This window comes from Eptatretus burgeri, chromosome 16 (genome assembly GCF_056783735.1).
Source record: "Eptatretus burgeri isolate ZD-2024b chromosome 16, Ebu_testis_v1, whole genome shotgun sequence".
NCBI classification, from domain to species: Eukaryota; Metazoa; Chordata; class Myxini; order Myxiniformes; family Myxinidae; genus Eptatretus; species Eptatretus burgeri.
The window spans coordinates 58,032,242-58,057,241 of NC_140976.1; the positions used below are offsets into that span (position 1 = coordinate 58,032,242).

Sequence of the window (25,000 nt, forward strand, 5' to 3'; positions counted from 1 at the left end):
GAGTGTGAAACAAGCTGAGTGTTTGTAAACACGTTCGAGATCTCCATTATAACCACGTAATCGCTACAGCGGATAAGGCTGCTAATAATTTTGGTGTGGTTTGTAAAAAGTTTTACGAAGAGGTTTTATTAAGAGAGTTAGGCATTGACATGGTTACTTTCACGAGTATAGGAAATAGCACATGAAGTATGTTCCTTGTCATAAGTCACTCCAACATATTATCTCTGAGCATCAGGAGGTTTTAGTTAGTAATTTCGGTATTAAATGCAAAGAGGTAAATCTTTGTATTCCTCAGCTTTTCTGGATCCCTAAGCTTCATAAGAACCCGTACAAGTATAGGTTTATAGTGGGTGCCAGGCAGTGTTCCACCAAACAGGTATCAGTTATTGTGAACTCAGGATTACAAGTTCTCCAGGAACAGTTCAGGAAATATTGTTTAGCAATTGAGAAGAAGTCTGGTATTAACACTTTCTGGAACATTCATTCTTCTTTAGAGTTCTTAGATTGAATTAGATGCCTCAATATCAAGTTTGATGAAGTTTTTGATTTTTCAACTTTATATACAAATTTGGATTTAGTACTAGTAAGGGATTCACTATGTAAAGTAATTGACAAGGTTTTAAACTCTTTTAATAAGCTTTTATGTGTCAGGTTTGATGGAGCATTCTTTTGAAAAATAAATACTCAAGTTTTCATTGTTTTGATAATCAGAAGTTTATGGATGCTGTTAATTATTTTATATTTTATACTTGTGTCTTTTTGTGGGATAATGTTTCAACAGATTAAGCGTATTCTCATGGGAGGGAATTTCAGCTCCCTACGAGTGGCAATTTTTCATATCTTCTGTGAATTTTAATTTGTGCAGAAACTGATGAAGTAGAAAAAAATTAGGATTAGCTGAAAAATTATTTCATGCATGTCGTTATATAGATGATATTTGTGTGGTTAACTATAATTTTTTTGATCAGCAGCTTCACAAGGTTTATCCAGATAGCCTTATTGTAAACAGGAGTGGTAATGATTGTACAGTTGCTGCATATGTGGATGTGTTGGTGAGAATTGGACAGAATGGTTTTAGTACAAGTGCATATCATAAAGTTGATGATTACAGTTTCCCTGTAGTCTTGTGCACCTTTCCATGGTGCAATGCTCCAATTATAATGGGTTACAATGTCTTTTCATCTCAGATACTTATATTTGAAAGAATTTGTTCAGTCAAGGATGATTTTGTGGAACGTACCGAGGTTTTTTTTCCATGAATTGAAACAGAGGATATTTGGCTCAGATCTTGTTGGAATGTCTTTAGACTCCATTGTCACCTTTTATTTAAGTGTGGTTGGTTTTCATGTGGACACGTTCCGATTGTATTGCATTTGATATAATAATAATTAATTAATTATTTTAGTGAGGTAAATTATTTCATTAATATTATTGATTAAACATGTGTATATGTATGTATGTGTATATATATATATATATATATATATATATATATATATATATATATATATATATATATATATATATATATATATATACACACACAAACATATATTACTATGAAATAATGGAGGTATTTCAATAACAACACAATAAATAAATATTATTTATAAAATGCATTATAAATTAAAGCATTAATATAATTTATTGGTGGTTGCTCGGAGGTTCCCCATGTAAGGCTGGCAGGATGGCCTCGAGGTACACACATTCGCCTCCAAGCTGTGTATCCTGTGTATGAATCCCGACCAAACTTTTAACTGTCATCCTGTGTCTCGCAGGCAGGGCGATTCATCAATGTGTGTGCCATCCCTCGGATGGACGTTACACTGGGTGTCCCAACTGCTAGCATTAGTTTGTGGGCATTACAGATCCCACGGTGTCCTTTGAAGAGAGGAGGCGAGCTACCGCCGGCACCATGACCAAATTCCAAATTCCTGCCCCAACATAAATCGAGCATCAGGTCTCGCCAGATGGTTCGTGAAAGACGTGGGCCAAGCTTCCTTGACAAACCACACCAAAACGTGGCAATAATTGTGACCATGAAAGAAGATGTTCCCAATGTAAAGACATACAGTGGTGAGAAAAAGTTTGCGAACCCTTTTGAATTGTCTGTATTTCTGCATAAATTTGACTTAAAATGTGATCAAATCTTCATCCAAGTCCAAATAAATAGATAAAGAGAACCTGAATAAACGAGACAGGCACTTGTTAGTGCGGATACCTCTTCCAGGTAATGCCGGAATCACAAGATCATATCAGGCCCAATACATTTTTGAAATATCATGTGATACAGTACTATTTTTTTTTGGCTCCATCTTTCAATGGTGAACAATCACTTTAAAAATTAAATAATTATCGGATCTTCACCAAAATTGAATCAATTTGGCCTCGTTGCACACCCAACGTGTCCACCAAGTTTCATCCAAATCCGTCAACAACATTTTGAGATATCATGCTACTGTAGATATCGTTTTTGGCCCGATCTCTCAATGGTGAAGAAATCACTTAAAAAATTCTAGTAGTCAGATCCGTATTCAGATCTTCACCAAAATCAAATTGATTTGTCAAGATCACACACCCAACCTGCTGACCAAATTTCATCTAGATCCGTCCAAAACTTTTTGAAGTATCCTGCACACAGACATACAGACAAACAGACAGAGGAGTGAAAACATAGCCACCTCCTTCACTGAAGAAATAGCACATAAAACAACTAGAAGGGCACTCGGTAGAGAGCATACCTCTGCCAGGATGATTAGTATACGTTTTGTATCCCACTGATAGGCTTGATCTGGTTTGGACAAGAACTAAAATTTAATTGGCTTGTTCTTGTCACCGAACCAACTCTCCCACCAAGTTTTGTCCGAATCAGTCCAGAACTTTTTGAAATATCCTCCTATATATCGTTTTAGCCCCGTCACTCAATGGTGAAGAATCACTTAAAAAAATTCTCGGATCCGCATTCGGATCTTCACCAAAGTCGAATCAATTTCCCTCGTTGCATACCTGACATGCCCACCAAGTTTTGTCTGAATCCGTCCACAACTTTTTGAGACATCCTGCTATATGTCGTTTTTGGCCCTATCTCCCAATGGTGAAGAATCACAAAAAATTCTCATATCCAGATCCAGATTCGGATCTTCACTAAAATTGTCATTTTGTCCTTGGCACATATCCAAGCACACCCCAAAATTTCATCCAAATCTGTCCACAAATTTTTGAGATCTTTTGTTCACAAACAACCCAGCAAACAAACGGACAGACAGGGGTAAAACGTAATCTCCATCCACCTTCTGTAGCGGAGGTAAAAATGCACTTTTTCATACATTTATTGAGCAAAACAATCCAACATGAATTTGTTTGTCAGAAAAAGTACATGATCTACAGGTCTCTCCTGCATTGGCGAATGTCAGAGTTCATGAGTCCACCATCAGGAAAACACTAAACAAGAAAGGTGTGCATGGGAGAATAGCAAGGAGGAAACGACTGCTCTCCAAGAAGAACATTGCTGCCTGTCTCAAGTTAGCCAAAGACTACCTGGATGATCCAGAAGGCTATTGGAAGAATATTCTGTGGACAGATGAGTCAAAAGTGGAACTTTTTGGCTTTAATGAGAAACGTTATGTTTGGCGAAAACCAAACGGTGCATTCCAACATAAGAACCTCATCCAACAGTGAAGCACGGTGGTGGGAGTAGCATGGTTTGGGGCTGCTTTGCTGCCTCAGGACCGGAACGGCTTGCCATCGTTGATGGAACCATGAATTCTGGATTGTACCAGCAAAGCTGCTCAAGGGGGTGCCACCAGTTACTGAATGTGAAGGTTCACATACTTTTTCAGGCAAAGAAATTGAATGTTGGATCATTTTGCTCAACAAATAAATGAAAAAGTATATTTTTGTGTGCTACTTATTTAATCAGGTTCTCTTTATCTATTATTAGGACTTGGATGAAGATCTCATCACATTTTACGTCAAATTTATGTAGAAATTCAGAATATTCGAAAGGGTTCACAAACTCTCACCACTGTAGCTCATGCTGCTGAGATTCCAGCTTCAAATCCAAGATCCCATGTGGATTTGTCCATTTTCCTCCAATTTCCCCCATTTCATGTAAGGGGTACACCGATGTCTGCGATTGTCGTCGTTCTGCGTGTAGTCTATGTCCACGCTCCTCCACAACCATCAAAAATGTATGGGTCGTGCAGACAATTTTTTTTTTTTTAAACAAATTGACAAAAGCAGCAGGAAATGACAGAGTGAAAAAAAAAGCATCATGATCTGAGTTGAAAGCAAAAGGCACATGCCAGCAGATAAACACATTCAAGAGCAGAGACCATCAAGAGCTGATGACGTGGTGAAAAAAAAAAAGTAGATTGTAAAATAAAATCAATTCTGGCCTACAATCAGGTGTTTAACTGGAAATGCTTTCGGAGCAGGGATTGGAGGCCGCACTACATGGTCTTGACAGATAGAGGTGCAATCGAGGGCGACAGCCTTATCTCTCTGCAAATAAGACTTCATTCCCCATTTAGAAATCCTGGAGTGAGGGATGGAATTACAGTTGGGAAATGAATATAAATATATATACATTTTTTTATAGCAGGTTTAACTACAATAAACATACCACATGAGTAATAAGCAGATTTAAAAACAAAATTACATGAGATGGATGAGGTGGGGGGGACAAATTGGATTGGGGGGTGGTAGTGGTTAGATTCACGAGCTTTGTTAAAGCTCTCATTTTGGTTCTGCAAAGGATTTATTTTTATTCAAACTACAAATACAACAAACTTTTAACCTGACTTTCAAACCCCATGGCCCCCCAAAAATGTTTCATCTAAACAGTAACGAAAATTTGGGGGATCCTCGACGGTTTAAATATAAATATATATAGATATTCAAGATTGAATCCAAACAGTTTGAGGATAAATCTCACTGATAAAAGTGGATTCAAGAAGAGAAGATTTTTCGGAACAAAATTAGGGCCTCACACGAGTAGCGATTCCTCGTATCGACTTTACCCGGTATTGCTCCATTTTAGTTCCGCCAATGAAGGTGGACGGATGTTATGTTTTTATCCCTGTCTGTCTGTCTGTGAGGAGGATATCTCAAAACGTTATGGATGGATTGGGATGAAACCTGGTGGACAGTTTGGGTGTGTGAAAAGGATTAATTCATTCGATTTGCGTGATGATCCCGTTCTGGAAACGGACACAAGGATTTGTTTTAATTTTAAATGATTCATCACCATTGAGAGATGGGGCCACAAACAGGCTTTATGATGTTTCAAAAAGTTGTGGATGGGATATGACAAAACTTGGCGGATGAGTTTGGTAGGTGATGAGAACAAACCGATTACGTTTTGTATCCCAATGAAGGGTCGGATCTGCATCCGGACCTGAACCCAAATCTAAACTGTTCAGCCTGGCAGAGGTATGCGCTTTCCAAAGTGCTGTTCTAGTTTAACCATTATTTTGAGTCATCTCAATACAATTGAAATTGCTTCCTCTGGAAGAGGAAAAAGAACAATGTTTGAAAGAAAAATTAGAAAGAGGAAAAGTTTTAAATAAAATTTGAGTTAAAAAAAAAAAATCGTGTGTGTGTGTGTGTGTGTGTGTGTGTGTGTGTGTGTGTGTGTGTGTGTGTGTGTGTGTGTGTGTGTGTGTGTGTGTGTGTTACGAAGTGCGGTTTCCTATATAAACTCTCACCGATCCGGTCAACGTCATGCGATAACTTTAATATCGTTATTTTATTTCAATTGAGGTATATACTGAAATACTGCGTGGGATAACGTGTTCTGTGAACTCTCGAGTTATATTATAAAATGATTCTGCACATTTGCTTGAGTGGACACGCCAACTCACATGAGATTTTAAACTCTTTTGGTGAATTACTTTTTTGAGCGATTGTGGCTGCGTTGATGTCATCCAGCGTGGCGAATGCTTTGAGAACAGGAATAACTGGGCCGATTGATTGTTTGATTCAATCTTGAATACTGTCTCAATTTTTTTAGATCCTCGTGGAGGATCTCGAAGTCTTACTCACGTTGTTGTTCTTCATCTTCTTCTTGTGGACTTTTTTTGTTTCACAGCCTACAGTTTTCATCGAAACTTCCTGAAACTTGGCATGTATATGTAAAAATTCCCTGCACAGACAGTAACAATCTCCGATTTTGAAAAATCCTCCGAGAAAAAAAAGTTATGACGTAAAAATATCTCCGCTAATGGAAATTGCCGAAAAAATTATCTCCAAAACTCGGCAAGCTTTTTGAATTCAGTTTGCAGGAATCGAACCATGCATTAGCAGAGATGAATTACCGCACATATGATACATCACTATGACGTCATATCAATTTTTATGACGGCATTCCTATTTTTTGACATTTTTTGTTTCACAACCCAGAGTTTTCATCGGATCTTCGTGAAACTTGCCATGTATAAGCAGAGCCCAGGCGCAGGCAATAACCATCTCCGATTTTGGAAATTCTTCCGAGAAAAAAACGTTGACGTCATAATATCGCCGCTAATGGAAATCGCCTATACCATTATCTCCGAAACCAGGCAAGCTGTTTGAATTTTGTTTGCGGGAATCAGGCCGGGCATTAGCACAGATAATTTATCGCAAACCTGATACATCACAATGACGTGATATTCGTTTTTATGACGTCATCATAAAGAGGACGAGGATCTTAGCTCATTTGAGCTTGTTATTTTCTAAATCACAGAGGATTCACCAAATGTTGTGGACAGTTGGATGAAACTTTTTTTTGGGGGGGGGGGGGGACAGAGTTTCAGTCAGCTTAAAAGTTTATTACATTTACAGCTTGAATTTTAATAATAAAATAATTTGCAGAACCAAAATGAGAGCTTTAACAAAATTGTGACTCAAGTCACCACTCTCTAATCTGTTCTTGCTTGTTTATCACTGTATTAGCAGGGTAGATCTATTTACCTTTTTGGTTGGATGCACCTTTCTCTTAAAATAAAAAAATATATATATGTAAACATATATACAGGCAGAAAGGCGGAGTAAACAGCGTTGATTGGCTCAGAGCGTATGCATACAAACAATGGCAGTGGGTGAGTTTATTTGGCGAGAGCTGTGTGTTTTAGTCAAAAATGTATCCAGGACAGAGAGCTCCACACCGAATCAGCGAATCTGTTGGGTCGTGCCAAGCGATTTGTGTACTCCCAACTGCCCAAATCTTATCCAATATTTATGCAAGTATAAATACATCACACATTCGCTGACAGCGGTAATGACTCTCAGCATGCATTATTGGGAGTTTGATGATCCAGGATAACCGTTGACCTGGCAGGATCACACAGAGATCGGTCAACTGCCAGTAAAAGGTCGAAATTTCGTCACTAACCACCATCGAGCACTTCAAGTAACAACTGTCACGAGTTAACGGATTTAGCACTTGCTTAAGGACATCCGGTATTGTGGAGTTTTGATACTACAAATCACCCTGGTATAAATGTATTAATTATTGAGGCGATGAGCGTGGTCGGCTATGAAGCATCGCTCCAGTTTTGGGTGAATTGGTGAACTCAGCCTCACAAGCCTTCGGTATTCACAGGTAACTACTGCAAATTCCTTTTTCTCATACTGTCTTTAGTTCTGCCTCGTTTCTCTTCTTTGTTTTTACAATTATTTATACATTACGAATTTGATGCTTTCTTTCAACTTTTCATCTTGCAACAGGTGCATTGAGACTTGTGCACACGATTCTACACTGCAATCACCGATTTTGTTCATTTGATTTTTTTTTTTTTTTTTTGTATACCTTGGTCGAGGCTCGTATGAGAGCTAACACACAACTAACAGCAAGGAGGCATGAGACAAGAGGGGCGGGAGTGGAAGGGACAAAACAGTGGGGAACAGACACATTAGGTGAACTGTGGAAGGGAGAGGGATGGGGATGGGACGGGGAACATGGCGAAGAGAAGATGGACATTTCAGGGACTTTCAGGAAGGAAAGTAGGAGAAATGAAGGAAGTGGGCTTGGGTGGATTATCGGGGGTAGAAAAGATCGAGGATTTGGATGGGGGAAGATAAGAGGTGGTGGTGAACAGCTGTTTTGAAAGCCTGGAGGGAAGAATGGGAAAGAACAGAGTGAGGAAGTTTATTCCAAAGGCAGGAAAAAAGAGGAATGAAAGAGTGAAGATGAGCAGTGATTCGTGATTTTGGTAGTTTTACCAGAAGGGGGTTGTTGGCGGACCTTGAGCGCCCTGTGGAAATGTGGTGGGGACAAATCGCAGAGAGAGCAGGGGGAAAGGCTGGAGAGGAGTCGGTAGAAGACAGAAAGACCACCGACCAACCTGCGGTGATTGAGTGAGAGGCCCAAAGACTCAGCTTCATTGCGGGAGATGCCGATGATCTTAAATGCCCTGGTTTCGACAGCGTGAAGCCGAGAAAGGTGGGAGGCAGGAGCACCAGCCCAGAGGGGAGAGCAGTACTCCATCAGGCTACGGACAAAAGCTTTGTAAGTGGTCAGGAGCTCAAGAGGGCCGAGGAAGGACTTAGCACGACGGAGGATTCCCAGTCGGCGACTGGCTTTTGAGGCGAGGTTGGAAATGTGACTTTCCCAGGAAAGGTCATGGCAGATAGTGAGACCTAGAAGCTTGAAAGAAAAGACTTCTTCCAGAGGATTGTTGAGAAAGTGGATGGGGGGGTTTTGTAAACGGTCCTTTCGAAGAGACATAGTGAGAGTGTGAGATTTGTCTGGATTGAAAGACATGTTCCACTTGTTGGACCAGTTTGTGATTTTATCCAGATCTGCAGTGAGCGAAGAAGCTGCTGCTTGCCGGTCTGAGGGATGACAGATGGTACGGCAGAGGGTGGAGTTGTCGGCAAAGAGACATAGAGGATTTTCCAGAGAGTCCGAGAGATCATTGATGAAAACCAGAAAAAGAACAGGGCCCAGAATGCTACCTTGAGGAACTCCAGCCTGCACAGGAAGAGGGGATGAAAGAACTCCATTTAGGGCCACACGTTGACTGCGACAGGAGAGGAAGTCTGCGAGCCATGAGTGGAGATGGCCTTGAATACCATGGGAAGAGAGTTTGGTGAGTAGGGCAGGGTGCCAGACTGTGTCAAAAGCACGTGATATGTCCAGGGATACGGCTCGGATTTCCTGTCTGGCATTGAGGACCTCCATCCATTGATGGGAGAGCAGAAGCAGCATATCCAGGGTAGAGTGACCTGGTCTGAAACCAAATTGATGATTGGAAATCAAGCCATTGGAGAAGAGGAAGGATTTCATATCTGAGGCGATGATGGATTCCATCACCTTGCTGATGATTGGGAGAAGGCTGATTGGTCTGTAGTTATAGGGATCTGTTTTTGCACCTTTTTTATGCAGGGCAGTGATGTTAGCAGATTTCCAAGCAGATGGCAGATGACCTTGGGCAAATGAGAGGGTGAATAGAACAGAGAGTGGGTGAGCAAGAGCAGAAGAGCAGGCTTTGAGGACACGTGGGCTGATGCCGTCTGGACCGGTTGCAGAATCTGACTCGAGGTTTGAAAGCAAGCTCTCCACCTTGTCAGGAGAAAAGGATACAGAGTCCAGGGACAGTTGGGTGCGACTGGGTAAAGTGGGTAGAGATAGTGATGGGTTTAGGACACAAGATTTAGCTGCAAACACCGAGTTTAGACATTCAGCTTTATCACGTGTGGAATCAGCAGTGCGGCCATTTGAGGTAAGGGAGGGGATGGAGGGGGAACATACACCAGAAACAGATTTGATTAAACGCCACCAGGATTTTGAGGAGGGAGAGAGGTTTGAGAGTTCAGACTTGAGATGAGAAAGATGTTCTTTTCTGGCTCTCCTGAGGGTAGCTACACACTTGTTCCGAGCTTTATGGAAAGAACTGAGATTGCCCTCAGTTGGGTTTGCTTTCCATGAGGCAAAGGCAAGTTGTTTCAGGACAACTGCCTCGCCACAAGCTTCAGTAAACCAAGGGCGGGAGGAAGGGTAAGACAACTGAACACGAGAGGGGATAAATCTGTGCATGAGGGAGAGCAAGTTTCTTTGAAAGAATTCCCAGGATGAGTTGATGTTTGAGAACGTAGTGATAGGAGACCAGTCTGTAAGTTTGATGGCTGCTCGGAGACCCTGCCAGTCGGCTTGAGTGAAATGCCAGACTCGACAGCGGTGAGGTGGTTCTCTGATAACAGCCAGAGAGATGTCCACTTTAACAAGGACGTGGTCAGAAGAACCAATTGGAGCGAAGGAAGAGCAGCAGATATTGTCAGGGAAATTTGTCAAAATCAGATCCAGAAGAGATGGAGTACCATTGGTTGAGATCCGGGTCGGGAAGTTGACCGATTGAGTCAGTCCCAATGAGTCGCAGAAAGCTTTTGCTGAGGTGCCATGGCAGGTGAGAGAGGTACCCACACCTAGCCAACTGGCGTGATGACAATTGAAGTCACCACATAAGAGGAAGAGAGAGTTTGGATGAGAAGATAGAAGATGGTCCATGTTTTCGGATAGTGAGATGTAGATGGAGTCATCACTGTTCGGTGGACGGTACATTACACATATAAACATGAGGTGGGAGTGGAGGGGAAGCCGAAGCCAGAGGTATTCCTGGGGGTGTGGGGGAGTGAGAGCAGTGCATGGAGAGTGAGGAATAGAGTCTTTGATGAAGAGAGCAACACCTCCACCAGGACGAGGCTCAGGTCTGTCATACCGTAAGAGGGAGTAGCCAGGGAGAGATACTTGGGAGTCAGACACGTCTTGGGAGAGGAAAGTTTCTGTTAGGCAGATAATGTCTGGTTTGTCAGTGGCAACCTGTATGGAAAGATCTGAAAGGTTTGAGCGAAGGCCCCGGATATTTGAGGTCCACACTTTTAATGAGGAGGAAGGGGAGGAGGCTTTGGGTGCAGGAGGTGGAGGGGGAGGGGGAGGGTAGGACAAGGGACGAGGGTGGCAGGTAAGGAGGGTTGCTGAAGGAGTGTGGGGTATTGCAGAACAGCGAGGGGATGGGGCCGAATGAGGAGAAAAGGCTCTGTGGTGCTGGGGGAGAGGGGGGACAAGAGAGGGGGAAGAAAGCAGTTGAGGATTTGAGGAGGTGGCATGAAATGATGGAGGTGAGAGGGCAGTGGAAGGAGGCAGGTTGGTGGATTAGAGGGGGGCAACTTTGAGAAGGATGATGGAGGTGAGAGGGCAGTGGAAGGAGGCAGGTTGGTGGATGAGAGGGGGGGCAACTTTGAGAAGGAAGAGTGAGGGGGATGAAAGGTGGGAGAAAGGTGAGGGGGGGATTTTTGAGAGAGGTGAGAGGGAGGCTTGGAGAGGGAAGAGTGGGATGGTTGCTTTGAGAGTGAGAGTGAGGGGTGAGGGGGGTGAGTTGGCACTGAATTTGGAAAAAAAGAATGGTTGATGGAAAGCGAGCATCCATGGCAAACTGTGGTTTTTAAAAGTTTTAGGTCAGAGATGCGATTTAACACAACTTTTTGATTGTTCTTTTTCTTCTTCATTCAAATATCAACTCAATTACAAAATACAAACCTTCAGTTTGGGCAAATAAATAAACAAACAAGAAAGATGCCATAATTAGCATGATACTCGTGACATCCAAATAAACAGTTGCCGTGGAAACAGAAATTTGGCAATTTTGAAAAGTTGACCGATCAAGTCTTTTACATGATTGATTGTTATGCCAAACACATTTTGCCGATACATTTTCTAATTGCAGCCTAAGGACTATAAGGGTCTACGGGGGTCGACAGGAGTCCAAGGTTCTATAAGTATCTCAGGGTTTAGAGGGGTCTTAAGGGGTCTAAAGGTCTCAAGGGTCTATGGTGTTTATGGGGTCAAAAAAGTTTAAAGGTCTAACTGGTATGTTCCAATAGTAGTTTGGGTTTAAAGGGGTTTAAAGGTTGTAAGGGGGTCTAAAGTCTCTAAAAGGTCAAAAGGTTAAAAGAGTCAAGCGGTTTAAAAGAGGTCCAAAAGGTCCAAAGGGTGTGCTCCAATAGTAGTTTGGGCCGAAAGGGTTCATCAGGGTCTGGAGGGTCAGAAAGGGTACTAATCTGTCTAAAAATGGTCCAAGGGATCTAAAAGGTGGTAATACGGTAAAAATGAAATGGCACACTTGGCAATGCCACAACTCCATGGGCATGTCATATTTACTGTGATGTTGATGCATACATTTCCTGCATGCATTTTGAGCTGCCAGTAGACAATGATCAACCAGTTCAACATCTACAGTTCATTACAGCAGAGCACAAACACAAATGGGGGAGAAGAAGCTCCAGACATGCTACGTTCTATGCTTTATGGAAGAGGTGGATGGGGAAACTTCAATTTTATGCTTTATTTATTATTTATTGCTAAATTGCTTTCATATATTCTTCAGGTACCCCTCCAAAGGATACCTGCCTGGTAATATGGGCAGATTTCAGGTGGCATATACACACATGCCAATCAACCGCGCCACAGAGCCCAATTTGTAAAGAGAGCCTTCAGGGCTCCAGGATGGGGGCCCCGCTCACTGAAGCAAACCAGCAGTCATAAGTGAGAAAGATAGATGCAGACATGGACAGAATGAGAATTTCTGTAGCTTACTTGCAAGACCTCAAGCCCAGAGGCTTTGGGCATACAACCATGCACACACTATCCCAAAATGAAGTCAAGAAGCATCGCACCATGGTGCTAAACAGCCAGGGGGCTAAAACACCAGACTTAATGAGGACATTACACCGACTTCAAGATTATGGGCCAGTGTAACTGTGGGAAGCTGGACGTGAAAACCTTGACAAATAGCACAGATACAGTGGGGAGAACAAGTATTTGATACACTGCCGATTTTGCAGATTTTCCCACTTACAAAGCACGTAGAGGTCTGTAATTTTTATCATAGGTACACTTCAACTGTGAAATACGGAATCGAAAACAAAAATACTGAAAATCACATTGTATGATTTTTAAATAATTCATTTGCATTTTATTGCATGAAATAAGTATTTGATCACCCACCAACCAGTAAGAATTCCGGCTCTCACAGACCTGTTAAGTTTGTCTTTAAGAAGCCCTCCCATTCTCCACTCATTACCTGTATTAACCGCACCTGTTTGAACTCGTTATCTGCATAAAAGACAGCTGTCCGCACTCAATCAATCAGACTCCAACCTCTCCACAATGGGCAAGACCAGAGAGCTGTCTAAGGACATCAGGAACAAAATTGTAGACTTGCACAAGGCTGGGATGGGCTACAGGATAATAGGCAAGCAGCTTGGTGAGAAGGCAACAATTGTTGGTGCAATTATTAGAAAATGGAAGAAGTTCAAGATAACAGTCAATCTCCCTCGGTCTGGGGCTCCATGCAAGATCTCACCTCGTGGAGCCTCAATGATCATGAGAAAGGTGAGGGATCAGACCAGAACTACACGGCAGGACCTGGTCAATGACCTGAAGAGAGCTGGGACCACAGTATCAAAGAAAACCATAAGTAACACATGACGCCGTCATGGATTAAAATCCTGCAGCGCACGCAAGGTCCCTCTGCTCAAGCCAGCGCATGTCCAGGCCCGTCTGAAGTTTGCCAATGACCATCTGGATGATCCAGAGGAGGAATGGGAGAAGGTCATGTGGTCTGATGAGAGCAAAATAGAGCTTTTTGGTTTAAACTCCACTCGCGTTTTTGGAGGAAGAAGAAGGATGAGTACAACCCCAAGAACACCATCCCAACCGTGAAGCATGGAGGTGGAAACATCATTCTTTGCGGATGCTTTTCTGCAAAGGGGACAGGACGACTGCACCGTATTGAGGGGAGGATGGATGGGTCCATGTATCGCGAGATCTTGGCCAACAACCTCCTTCGCTCAACAAGAGCTTTGAAGATGGGGCGTGGCTGGGTCTTCCAGCATGACAACGACCCGAAACACACAGCCAGGGCAACTAAGGAGTGACTCTGTAAGAAGCATCTCAAGGTCCTGGAGTGGCCTAGCCAGTCTCCAGACCTGAACCCAATAGAAAATCTTTGGAGGGAGCTGAAAGTCTGTGTTGCCCAGCGACAGCCCCGAAACCTGAAGGATCTGGAGAAGATCTGTATGGAGGAGTGGGCCAAAATCCCTGCTGCAGTCTGTGCAAACCTGGTTAAGAACTTTAGGAAACGTCTGATCTCTGTAATTGCAAACAAAGGTTTCTGTACCAAATATTAAGTTCTGTTTTTCTGATGTATCAAATACTTATTTCATGCAATAAAATGCAAATTAATTATTTAAAAATCATACAATGTGATTTTCAGGATTTTTGTTTTAGATTCCACCTTTCACAGTTGAAGTGTACCGATGATGAAAACTACAGACCTCTACGTGCTTTGTAAGTGGGAAAACATGAAAAATCGGCAGTGTATCAAATACTTGTTCTCCCCACTGTAGATTGCACAAATTTTACTGAGATTATTAAGCAATTTGTTTGAGGAGGTAGGGGGCTTGTGGTAGGAGGGGGGGAGGGATGGGATTGAGTGTGTTTCATAAAGTAGCCTCTGCACTTAACATTCACTCAGTTTAGCCTGACCATGTGAAGTAGTTGGGAAATAAATAAACAAGCTGAACAAAACGTTTTATAGTTCAAATTAGCCCAATCTAGAAAGAGACCATACAATGTACGGGGTTGTGAGCGAGGAAGGGAGGGTTTGCAAGACCATCTACAAATAGAAGACTATGCATACACAAGCTAAAATGGCTGCAAATGGGTGTTCCGAAAAAAGTGATTCAAAAAAATACACATTTTTGATGGGGTGTAAGGGAAGGGGTGAGGGGTGGAGGGGTGGAGGAAGGGGAGGGGGTGCTGCTTTTAATGCAATTCATTACAGACTTACAACAGTTTGGTGATTATGCCCCATCATGGAAATCTGTGTACAGCAAGTGAGATATTTAATCCAGATTGTGACAATGTATAGGGTGTTTACAAAGTCCCCCCCCAACCCGTCATTAATCTACCCTGGCACGTTTCGCACCTTCGTGGGGCAATTTAGCATAACAATTGTGCATTTTGTGAGGAAAGCACCAAATATGGCACACGAGTAGCCGATCATATTATGAACAGATTTGGATATTGGGCCATCTCAAATACAGCCGCTGATGGCTGTGGCAGCCATTTTCCACTGCCATCAAAAATTTTGAGATGGCCCAATATCCAAATCTGTTCATAATATGATAGGCTACTAGTGTGCCAAATTTGGTGCTTTCCTCACAAAATGCACAATTGTTATGCTATATTTAGCTAAGTTGCTCCACTACCGATGTTAATGCGAATGTTAATCTTAGTGTCAATATCAAGCTTAATTAACTTATTAATGTGTAAGCCTTTTTTCTTAAATGTAAGAGACTGTGATCCCTGTTGGAATAAAACGGTAGACCAAAGTAACTATTCGATTGAAGAACATGCAGTAATGAGTGTGTGGGCTCAAGAACTACCTCACACAGGAAAGACTATGTATGGCTGTTATTCAAAACAATTTTGATTTATCATTTACAATTATACCTCTTGTATGTTCATTATATTCATTCATCAAGTAAGCCTGGTGTTAGCTTAATGGTTAGGGTGGCTGACTTAAAATCTTAGGGTCTTGAGTTCAAGCCGTTTCTCCTACCGTTAAATTAACACCAGGCGGGTTGACACAGCCCGTCATCCTTCCGAGGTCAGCGAAATGAGTACCAGTGCAGTGGTAACAGGGGGCATTGCATTAGCAGCACAGCCACACCCCCCAAAATGATGCAGCCAAGCAGCCACAAATTGCATACGAATAAATAAAATAAATAATTTATCAAATTCTGTGGAGGGGGTAACAGGACTTTGTAAACACACTGTAGACAGCCAGTTGGTTACAACTTGGAGGAACTTTTTTTGGAGCTAATTAAGGCTCAAGGAAGAGCTTGCACATCTATTACACCTCGGACAAAGACATCAGAATACCTCACTGTCCCTTTACACTCTTCACAACGATATTAGCAAATAATGAAAAAAATTGTAGTTATAATGCGTTTTGAACCTGGAATCCCTGCATCAAGAACTTATGCCGCACATGGGAATACTCAGATTTAGCCTCTTTCGTGTTACAATTTTTGTCTCACTATCCAAATGACCAAAAGCTAATCTATAGTAATAAATGTCAGCGTGTGTCAGTGTGTGTGTCTCCTCCATAACTCCAAAACCATTAAACCTAGCAGCCTGAAACTGCATGCATACAAAAGGAACTCCAAGGAAGTGCATGAATGAAAATTGGGTGTTTGGGTTCATTTAAGCATTCCTTTTGGAGTTAATTAGCGACATTATTTAATTATCCTTTATCAAGTCTCATCCTTGGTCAGCCTCTTGGGTCAGCCTGCTCTCCCTTGCTGGAGTCTTCATTCGCCTTTTTTTGGCCTGTCTAACAATGCCTTGATTTGGAAAATATTGCAACGATTTCTCAACAATAAAGTTTTTTGTTGTTTTTTTTTTCCCACTATCCTCACTAATATCATCAAATGCATGATCATCATACGTATGAATCGCTGGGTACATTGCAACGCTTATAAATGTCTGGAGACGCCAGTGTTCATGGCTTTATTTCATTTCCGCACATGCCATAACCTCAAGGATATCTTAAACTGAGCAGAATAACAAAATTTAAACTCCGGAATTGAACTTATCAGCAGTTCCAACTGCTAAAAAAAGTGTTCATTTGGCCAATCGGATCGGTGATCGTAAATTGCTTGCCAAGCCTGCCGTTCCTTAACCATTTCGATGAAGTGGAATCCCTGCATCAACAGCTTATGCCCCACATGGGAATACTCAGAGTTAGCCTCTTTAAGCCAATTGGCAAGCACTTTACAATATTCGCACTGTCACTGAATATATCGATGGACTTGAACAAAGTTCAGCCTCTACTCACCTGCGTTTGGCCACGCACTGTCAGGCGGAGGCTCGGGCGATGGCTCGCTCAAAAAAATGTGCAATTTTATTTTGACGTTTCCCCTTTTTGTACGATCCTCTTTCATTATATGACCTGTCACTTTGACATAGAAAGATACATGCAAAAAAAAATTGAACGTTTCATTTATAAACATTTGTTCAACCATTTAGTTGGAGTGCTTGCTTGGAGCGCTATTCAAGCTTTGATCTCTACAAGTTTCCATGGCGATACCGCAGCATAGTTCTCCATGGGGGACATCTCCGGAGTTGGGAAGGCAAAATAAATTACATGATTACAATGAGTTAAAAAAATGTTTGCAGTTGTTGCAAAGCAATGCATCACCACATCAATGCAGGATAGCCGAGAGGTACGCAAGCTCGCTCTACGCTGTCTAACCTGGGTTTGAACTCTGACTCAGTGATAAACTATCATCCCGGTGTTTCAGAGACAGGGTGATTCATCATTATGTGGGCATTGTCTTTGATGGACGTTAAACTGCACGTCTCATCTGCCGGAATCCCCGACTCTCACCCTCCCCCCACCCTTCCTATCACCCCTCTCCCTCTCTAAAGGGGACTGTTAATGACTGATGGTTTCGTTTTGAATTTAAAACTGCTTCACAAGTGTGTATAACATGTACCAATTTGATTCGGAGTGAGCTGACCAGAAAGGGGCAAGGGCCACTACATGTGAGAGCATGCATGCATGCAGGCAGGCCTTTGCAGGTAGATAGCACGGGTTATAAATGTTCTCGCCTGGTTTTATATCGAACTCGGTGGTTAAAAAGAAAATGTTGCTGTTTATACATGTTTTATCGCCCTTCCCTTCCCTGCCCCTCAAGCCGCCTTCCCTTCCCCTCCACACTGCCTTCCCTTCTCTTCACACTTATCTCCTCCAAAACTACCTCCCCTCTTCAGTCCCCATGGACATCTCCGGGCGGTCTCCACATGATGTATTTACATGCTGTTTTAACATATCACATTTCGTTCAATCCTGTACGACCCCACCACCCCCCTCGCCCTTCTCCACAAGTCGCACGACCAAACTCAAGTCGAAAAACCTCCCCCGCCCCCCCCCCATTTCCACCTGAAGTCCCCCTACCAAACAAGTCCAGAACCCCCTCCCAAGCAACCCCCTCTTCACTCCGCCCACCTCCCGGATTGTATAACAATGTACCATGGTTTCAAATTCGAAGTTTATTGTTAATGCTATCATCACCTTTTCAAGTCCAAGCTAATGTGAGCCAATATATTGGCAAAATATAATCACCAGCTCCCGGCTCAGATATGTACCTTAAAGATTACTGAAACCCCCTACCCCCCCCCCCCCCAAAAAAAAACCTGTGAAACATGCACTAATGACATCCCATTCATGAAATAGTTTCGGATATACCAGATAAATAGACCTTATTCAAGAACCCATCATAAAGATAGAGATGAGTGCAGGTGGTTTTTTTTGTTTTAAACCCAATCAGCTCAACACCATGTGGCCACAAATTGAAGTTGCAAGACCTTTCAATAAAGATTGTAAAAATACTTATTTTCTTCATTTTCCCAAGAGTTTCTCTTGAAGTTGTAACTATAAAAGTTACTGCTAGCCAAGCAGAGTAAAACAACCAAGCATGGATTCACTGGACATGGTGCAGACTCACCATTGCTGGTCCTCTCAAAAGTGCCCGTTGGTCCGTTCTTTGAGCCACGTTCCTGCTCAACCCCTCGTAGCCTGCCCCACTCTGGCTGTCCCCCCTTGGTTCCAGCTTCCCATTCTACATGGCCAGGACTCCTGCCAGACTGCTTCCTGATTTGCCTGTTTGCACACAAGCAAGCAAAACCAAAAAAAGAATAAGAAAAGAAAAAGTAATGTCACTTGCATGCACATTATTTGATCTGATCTAATCTGATCTAACCTGACCTTGGGGCTGCTGCAGCAGCAAAAGATCAGAAGGTTCCACCAAGGCAGAATGGTCAACACTAAGTTCCAAATTTAAAAGAGGTTTGTAACTGCCCACAACACCGAACTTTGTGAAACGTATTGTGGTATCACATGGAAGATGTTTGGCCACATCAGTATGTTTGGCCAGAACAGGACCACGAAAGGACCCTGCACCCTGACGGCAACTTCATTCCGATCCAAATCCAGAAGTAATAAAATCCAGGAAAAAAAACAGCTGAGAAAATGGCCGACAACATGATGAGCAACACAAGTTATCCGATAACTGGTTTTCGGTGTTGGTTGCAGTAGATGAACTTGGCGCTCCTCACGGCAGAACACGATAAGTGGTTATTGTATTTGTAGTTTGTCATATTTGTTATCGTGATTTTGTGCAAAGCGTGGCGTATTCAATATTGCTGAAGCTTACAGTAGGGTTTGCAGCAGATTATCGGGTAATTGTATTGTTTTATTTTATTTTGAAGCAAGCATTTTAAGGCCTACTCGTTTTTAGTGGCTCGTCGAGCAGTATGTTATTTTTTATCCCTGGGCTGAGATTAGCTTGTGAGCGGTGCAGAGGAAAAAACATAGTGAAAATAACGTTGAGGAAAAAGTGAGAGAGTAAGACGACTGGGTAACAAGGAGAATAGAGGATTTTACACAATGTGATGAATGGTTGATGTTGGCAATATCAAGGAGAGTGGCATCAGAGGGGAGTCTTTGTGGAGCAAATGCATAAAATATGGCACACCTCAGGATTGCAATTGATAGCTGAAAGGAACAGATAACTACTTCGCAGGAGGTAACTTTTGTAAAAGCTGATTACATTTGTGGGCTCATTCTACACGGCAGTTAGTTGTGACACTGAAACGAGAGAGTGTTGCCTCACCTGTCAGGGGCGGGTTGAGGCAGCAGCGAGTGCAGGCAGGTGTGGGGTGAGGCAGCAGCGAGTGCAGGTAGGTGTGGGGTGAGGCAGCAGCGAGTGCGGGTATGTGCGGGGTGAGGAAGCAGCGAGTACGGGCAGGTGCGGGGTGAGGCAGCAGCGAGTGCAGGCAGGTGCGGGGCGAGGAAGCAGCGAGTGCGGGTAGGTGCGGGGTGAGGCAGCAGCGAGTACGGGCAGGTGCAGGGTGAGGCAGCAGCGAGTGCAGGCAGGTGCGGGATGAGGCAGCAGTGAGTACAGGCAGGTGTGGGGTGAGGTAGCAGGGAGTGCCTGCTTGGGCGAGATCGGACGCAGCGAGTGCCTGCTTGGGCGCGGTCGGACGCAGCGAGTGCCGGCTTGGGCGAGGCCGGACGCAGCGAGTGCCTGCTTGGGTGAGGCAGGACGCAGCGAGTGCCTGCTTGGGCGAGGCCGGACGCAGCGAGTGCCTGCTTGGGCGACGCCGGACGCAGCGAGTGCCTGCTTGGGTGAGGCCGGACGCAGCGAGTGCCTGCTTGGGCGAGGTTGGACGCAGCGAGTGCCTGCTTGGGCGAGGCCGAACGCAGCGAGTGCCTGCTTGGGCGCGGTCGGACGCAACGAGTGCCTGCTTGGGCGAGGTTGGACGCAGCGAGTGCCTGCTTGGGCGAGGCCGGACACAGTGATTGCCTGCTTGGGCGAGGTCAGACGCAGCGAGTGCTTGCTTGGGCGAGGCTGGACGCAGCGAGTGCCTGCTTGGGCGAGGCCGGACACAGCGATTGCCTGCTTGGGCGAGGCCGGACGCAGCGAGTGCCTGCTTGGGCGAGGCCAGACACAGCGAGTGCCTGCTTGGACAAGGCTAGATGCAGCGAGTGCCTGCTTGGGTGAGGCCGGACGCAGCGAGTGCCTGCTTGGGCGAAGTCGAACGCAGCGAGTGCCTGCATGGGCGCGGTCGGACACAGCGATTGCCTGCTTGGGCGAGGTCAGACGCAGCGAGTGTCTGCTTGGACAAGGCTGGATGCAACGAGTGCCTGCTTGGGTGAAGTCGGACGCAGCGAGTGCCTGCATGGGCGAAGTCAGACGCAGCGAGTGGCTGCTTGGGCGAAGTCGGACGCAGCGAGCACCTGCTTGGGCGAAGTCGGACGCAGCGAGTGCCTGCTTGGGCGAAGTCGAACGCAGCGAGTGCCTGCTTGGGCGAAGTCGAACGCAGCGAGTGCCTGCTTGGGCGAAGTTAGACGCAGCAAGTGCCTGCTTGGGTGAAGTCGGACGCAGTGAGTGCCTACTTGGGCGAAGTCGGACGCAGCGAGTGGCTGCTTGGGCAAAGTCGGACACAGTGAGCGCCTGCTTGGGCGAAGTCGGATACTGCGAGTGCCTGCTTGGGCGAAGTCGAACGCAGCGAGTGCCTGCTTGGGCGAAGTTAGACGCACGAGTGCCTGCTTGGGTGAAGTCGGACGTAGTGAGGGCCTACTTGGGCGAAGTCGGAGGCAGCGAGTGGCTGCTTGGGCGAAGTCGGATACAGCGAGTGCCTGCTTGGGCGAAGTCGAACGCAGCGAGTGCCTGCTTGGGCGAAGTTAGACGCAGCGAGTGCCTGCTTGGGTGAGGCTGGACGTAGTGAGTGCCTGCTTGGGCGAGGCCAGACGCAGCGAGTGCCTGTTTGGGCGAAGCCGGACGCAGCGAGTGCCTGCTTGGGAGAGGACGCAGCGAGTGACTGCTTGGGAGAGGACGCAGCGAGTGACTGCTTGGGCGAGGCCGCAGTGACGATGCATTATATTGTGGCATTGTAATGTGGTGTCAATAGTCAATGTTTTTTTGTTCTTCCTTGATAACAATCCCACAACAAAAGTAAAATGTCAAAAGATATCGTGATGGTAATCCATAAGAGGATTGTGGTGTCATTCCTATCTTGTTTGATTGTTTTTTTTTAGACATTTCATCCCTCTGGTTTTCTATTTTTCATATATTTTTTCTTTCTTGTTTCTGCTAAAAAAAAAATAAGTAATAAGATGCTTAATGTTTTCTATATTGCTATTTTGATATGGATTACATCCATCTATGTGATTCAATTTGGCTTATGGTACACACACTAGTGTACATCGGCTCACTACTCTCGCCTCTCCACACATCATGGCAGAGAATAATGTCACAGATGTGCTGTGTTGTCATGATTGACACCAATCATTGCACAAACATTTATTTTGTACAAATTTATTTGAAACTAGACGACCCGTGAACCCGTTGGGTTCCCGCTGTGACAGCGGTTGATAAAAAAAATCATTTCAAGAAAAAATAAAAAAAGATAGCTCCAGCAAACTATACCACTGAGGTTGTTTACATTGATCAAATACTCCCGAAGAGCACTTGACTGAATCGGGAATTGATTTTTTAACAATTTTTTTCGTTGCCCGATTTGAACGAAACTTGATATTGCGCGTCAATGTGAAAAAAGAAACGGAGAGAAGAAAGTCGAAGAAATTATTGTGCGTAATCTTCAAAACACAATTTTATTTATTAATGAACACGGAAGTATTAGATCAAAATGGCGGTTTATTTTATGCTTAAAAACAAACCATTCTTTGTCTCTACTAAATGTTTGAGATTTTGAAATAAATCATTTCAAGAAAAAAAAAAAATAGCTCCAGCGAACTATACCGCTGAGGTTGTTTGCTTTGATCAAATACTCCAGAAGAGTACTTGACTGAATCGGGAATTGATTTTTTAATAATTTTTTTGTTGCCCGATTTGAACGAAATTTGATACTGCACACCGCAGGCGAATGGTGAGTAAGGTGGCCCAAAAATGTTGCGCTATCGTGTACCGTTTTGGCTGTATTTCGGGAACATACATACATACATATATACATACATACAAGATGAGAGTTTTAATAATATATCGATATTGGTGAGATATTTATTTGTAATATAAAAAGATCCAAGTGGTCTAAATGGTCAAGGGTCTAAGCTGTATAATCTGTCTGAAGGGTGAAAGGGGTCTAAAGGCTCTTCGGGGTTTTAGACTCCTCGGGGTCTTTTGGCAACATGGAAACTTTTGGGTCCTTTGGGTACTCGGAGACGTTTGGGTCCTCGGGGACTTTTGGGTCTTAGTGGACTTTTTGTGCCATTTGGGTCCTCAGGTAGTTTTGGGTGCTCAGGGACTTTTGGGCCCGAGGGGACATTTTGGGGCAATTTGGGTCCTCAGGGACTTTTTTGATACTTTTGGATCCCCGGGGACTTTTGGATCTTCGGGTACTTTTGGGTCCTTAAACTTTTGGGGACTTTTTGAGACTTTTGGGTCCACAAACTTTTGGATCGTCAGGTACATTTGGATCCTCGGGGAATTTTGGGTCCTATGGGACTTTTTGTGACATTTGGGTCCTCGAGGACCTTTGGGACTTTTAGATCATCGGGTACTTTTGAATGTTCGGGGACCTTTGGAACTTTTGGATCCTCTGAGACCTTTGAGACTTTTGGGTCCTCAGGAACTTTTTGGTCCTCTGGGACCTCTGGGCCCTTTTGGGTCCTGGGGCACTTTTTGCGACTTTTAGGTCCTTTTCATAGTGGGGACAACATCTTTAAATCCTTTCAAGCCAATGACACACTGAGGCCACAAGTTATTCCACACACCATTGGTGCACACCTGAGTCACTTCAGCCCAGGACTCATCAATGTTATCAATGCACTTGAGGATGTTTCTATCTGTTTAACATATAAACACATGGCAGCTAGTCAGGTGGATCACGACTGGTCAAACAATTGAGATCGGAAAGTGTGACGCAACCACCGATGTTTTTGATGCACAGCTTGGTGCGTATAAGTCCGATACTGTACGTACTCTGGGTGGGCTTATATATCAGTATTTGCAGTACGGCCGATACACCGATATTTATGGTATGGCTTATACTGTACCTTTATTAAAACAAGGAAAACCATTAGTTTGGTCCTAAATTCGAGGTAAAGCCACTTTATAATGGAATAGCAAATTACTTTAAACGAGTATGTTCTCTAATAGATCAGCGACTTAATAATGAAACGATGTTAACTGGGACGAAGTTAAGCGAAGACTTACTGGACTTGAATTTTCAAGCGATTCTTCTCAATAGAGAGATGAGACCAAAAACGATATATAGCACGATATTTCAAAAAGTTGTGGACGTGTTATAACAAAACTTGGTGGAAGAGTTGGGTAGGTTATTACATTCTTAGATTTCTTAGCAAGCAGATTACATTCTGGTTAAGATCCGGATGCAGATCTGGCCTGTCAGTGGATACAAAACGTAAACTGTTCAGCCTGGCATAGGTATGCCCTCTACCGAGTGCCGTTCTGTTTAGATATGAAATAAAGAGACCACAGTCAGACTTGTGTCAGTGGAATAGCGAAGAGAGGCCAGTGAAGAAAATAACAACGCAAGCTAAAATAATAGATGAGAACGACATGGCCAAGAATATTAAACATAATAGCAAGGCATTATTTAAGTACAAAAGGGGTAGAGAATAGGTGCGACTCCATCATCACCTTTTATTTAAGTTTGGTTGGTTTTCATGTATACAAGTTCCTATTGTATTGCATTTGATATAATAATATTGACTGAAATTATTTAAGTGAGGTAAATTCTTTAATCCATACTATTAATTAAACATTTTATTTTTTCATAAATGGTATTAAATAATGGAGGTATTTGGATAAAAAATAAAATGCAACAAAAATGATCATTAAATTAATTTGTTGGTGTTTGCTCGGATACACAGTGCAGAATGTTAAAATTAGTTATTAATGACAGTTTGAATATTTTAATAACAGTTTGAGTCTATGGTTCGATGGAGGTCTACAAGATAAAGTGTTTATCGCTTATTATATTATCATATAAAGTGATGTATAATTCAAGTTAGTCATATGGAGTAATACTTTAAACGAAACTAAAAATTGAATAAGTTTGAATAAGGATATTGCGATGCTGTGTTGACTGTCTGGACACAACTTTGAGGTAGTGGGTCCATTGATGGTGAGTCCTGCGACCGTGTGAACCTGCATCTACTGTTGTGGACCTGTGACCAGGGTTGTGGATCCACCGTTTGGAGAGGTTCTGGGCTGAAAGGATAGAAACCTCAATGAAAAACTGTGCCCAGCTGATGATCCGGGCAGTTGGGAAATCAGTCAATTGCTTATAAGTTAAGGTTATAACTTCAAACAAAATAGCTTTTGTAAGTATTTACCAGGACATAGTGTGTGTGTGTGTATGTGTATGTGTATGTGTATGTGTATGTGTATGTGTATGTGTATG

The 25,000-nt window shown here is 43.4% G+C and overlaps 1 protein-coding gene across 1 annotated transcript in view; it reads right to left on the reverse strand.

Annotated features, from left to right (window-relative positions):
- The window catches only part of TDRD3 (tudor domain containing 3), a 131,687-nt gene that overhangs the window by 28,362 nt on the left and 78,325 nt on the right, over positions 1-25,000 (reverse strand). The window contains exon 12 of the mRNA XM_085859613.1: positions 18,556-18,710. Within this exon, the coding sequence (XP_085715739.1) occupies positions 18,556-18,710 (155 nt within the window). The remainder of the gene's footprint in view (positions 1-18,555; positions 18,711-25,000) is intronic.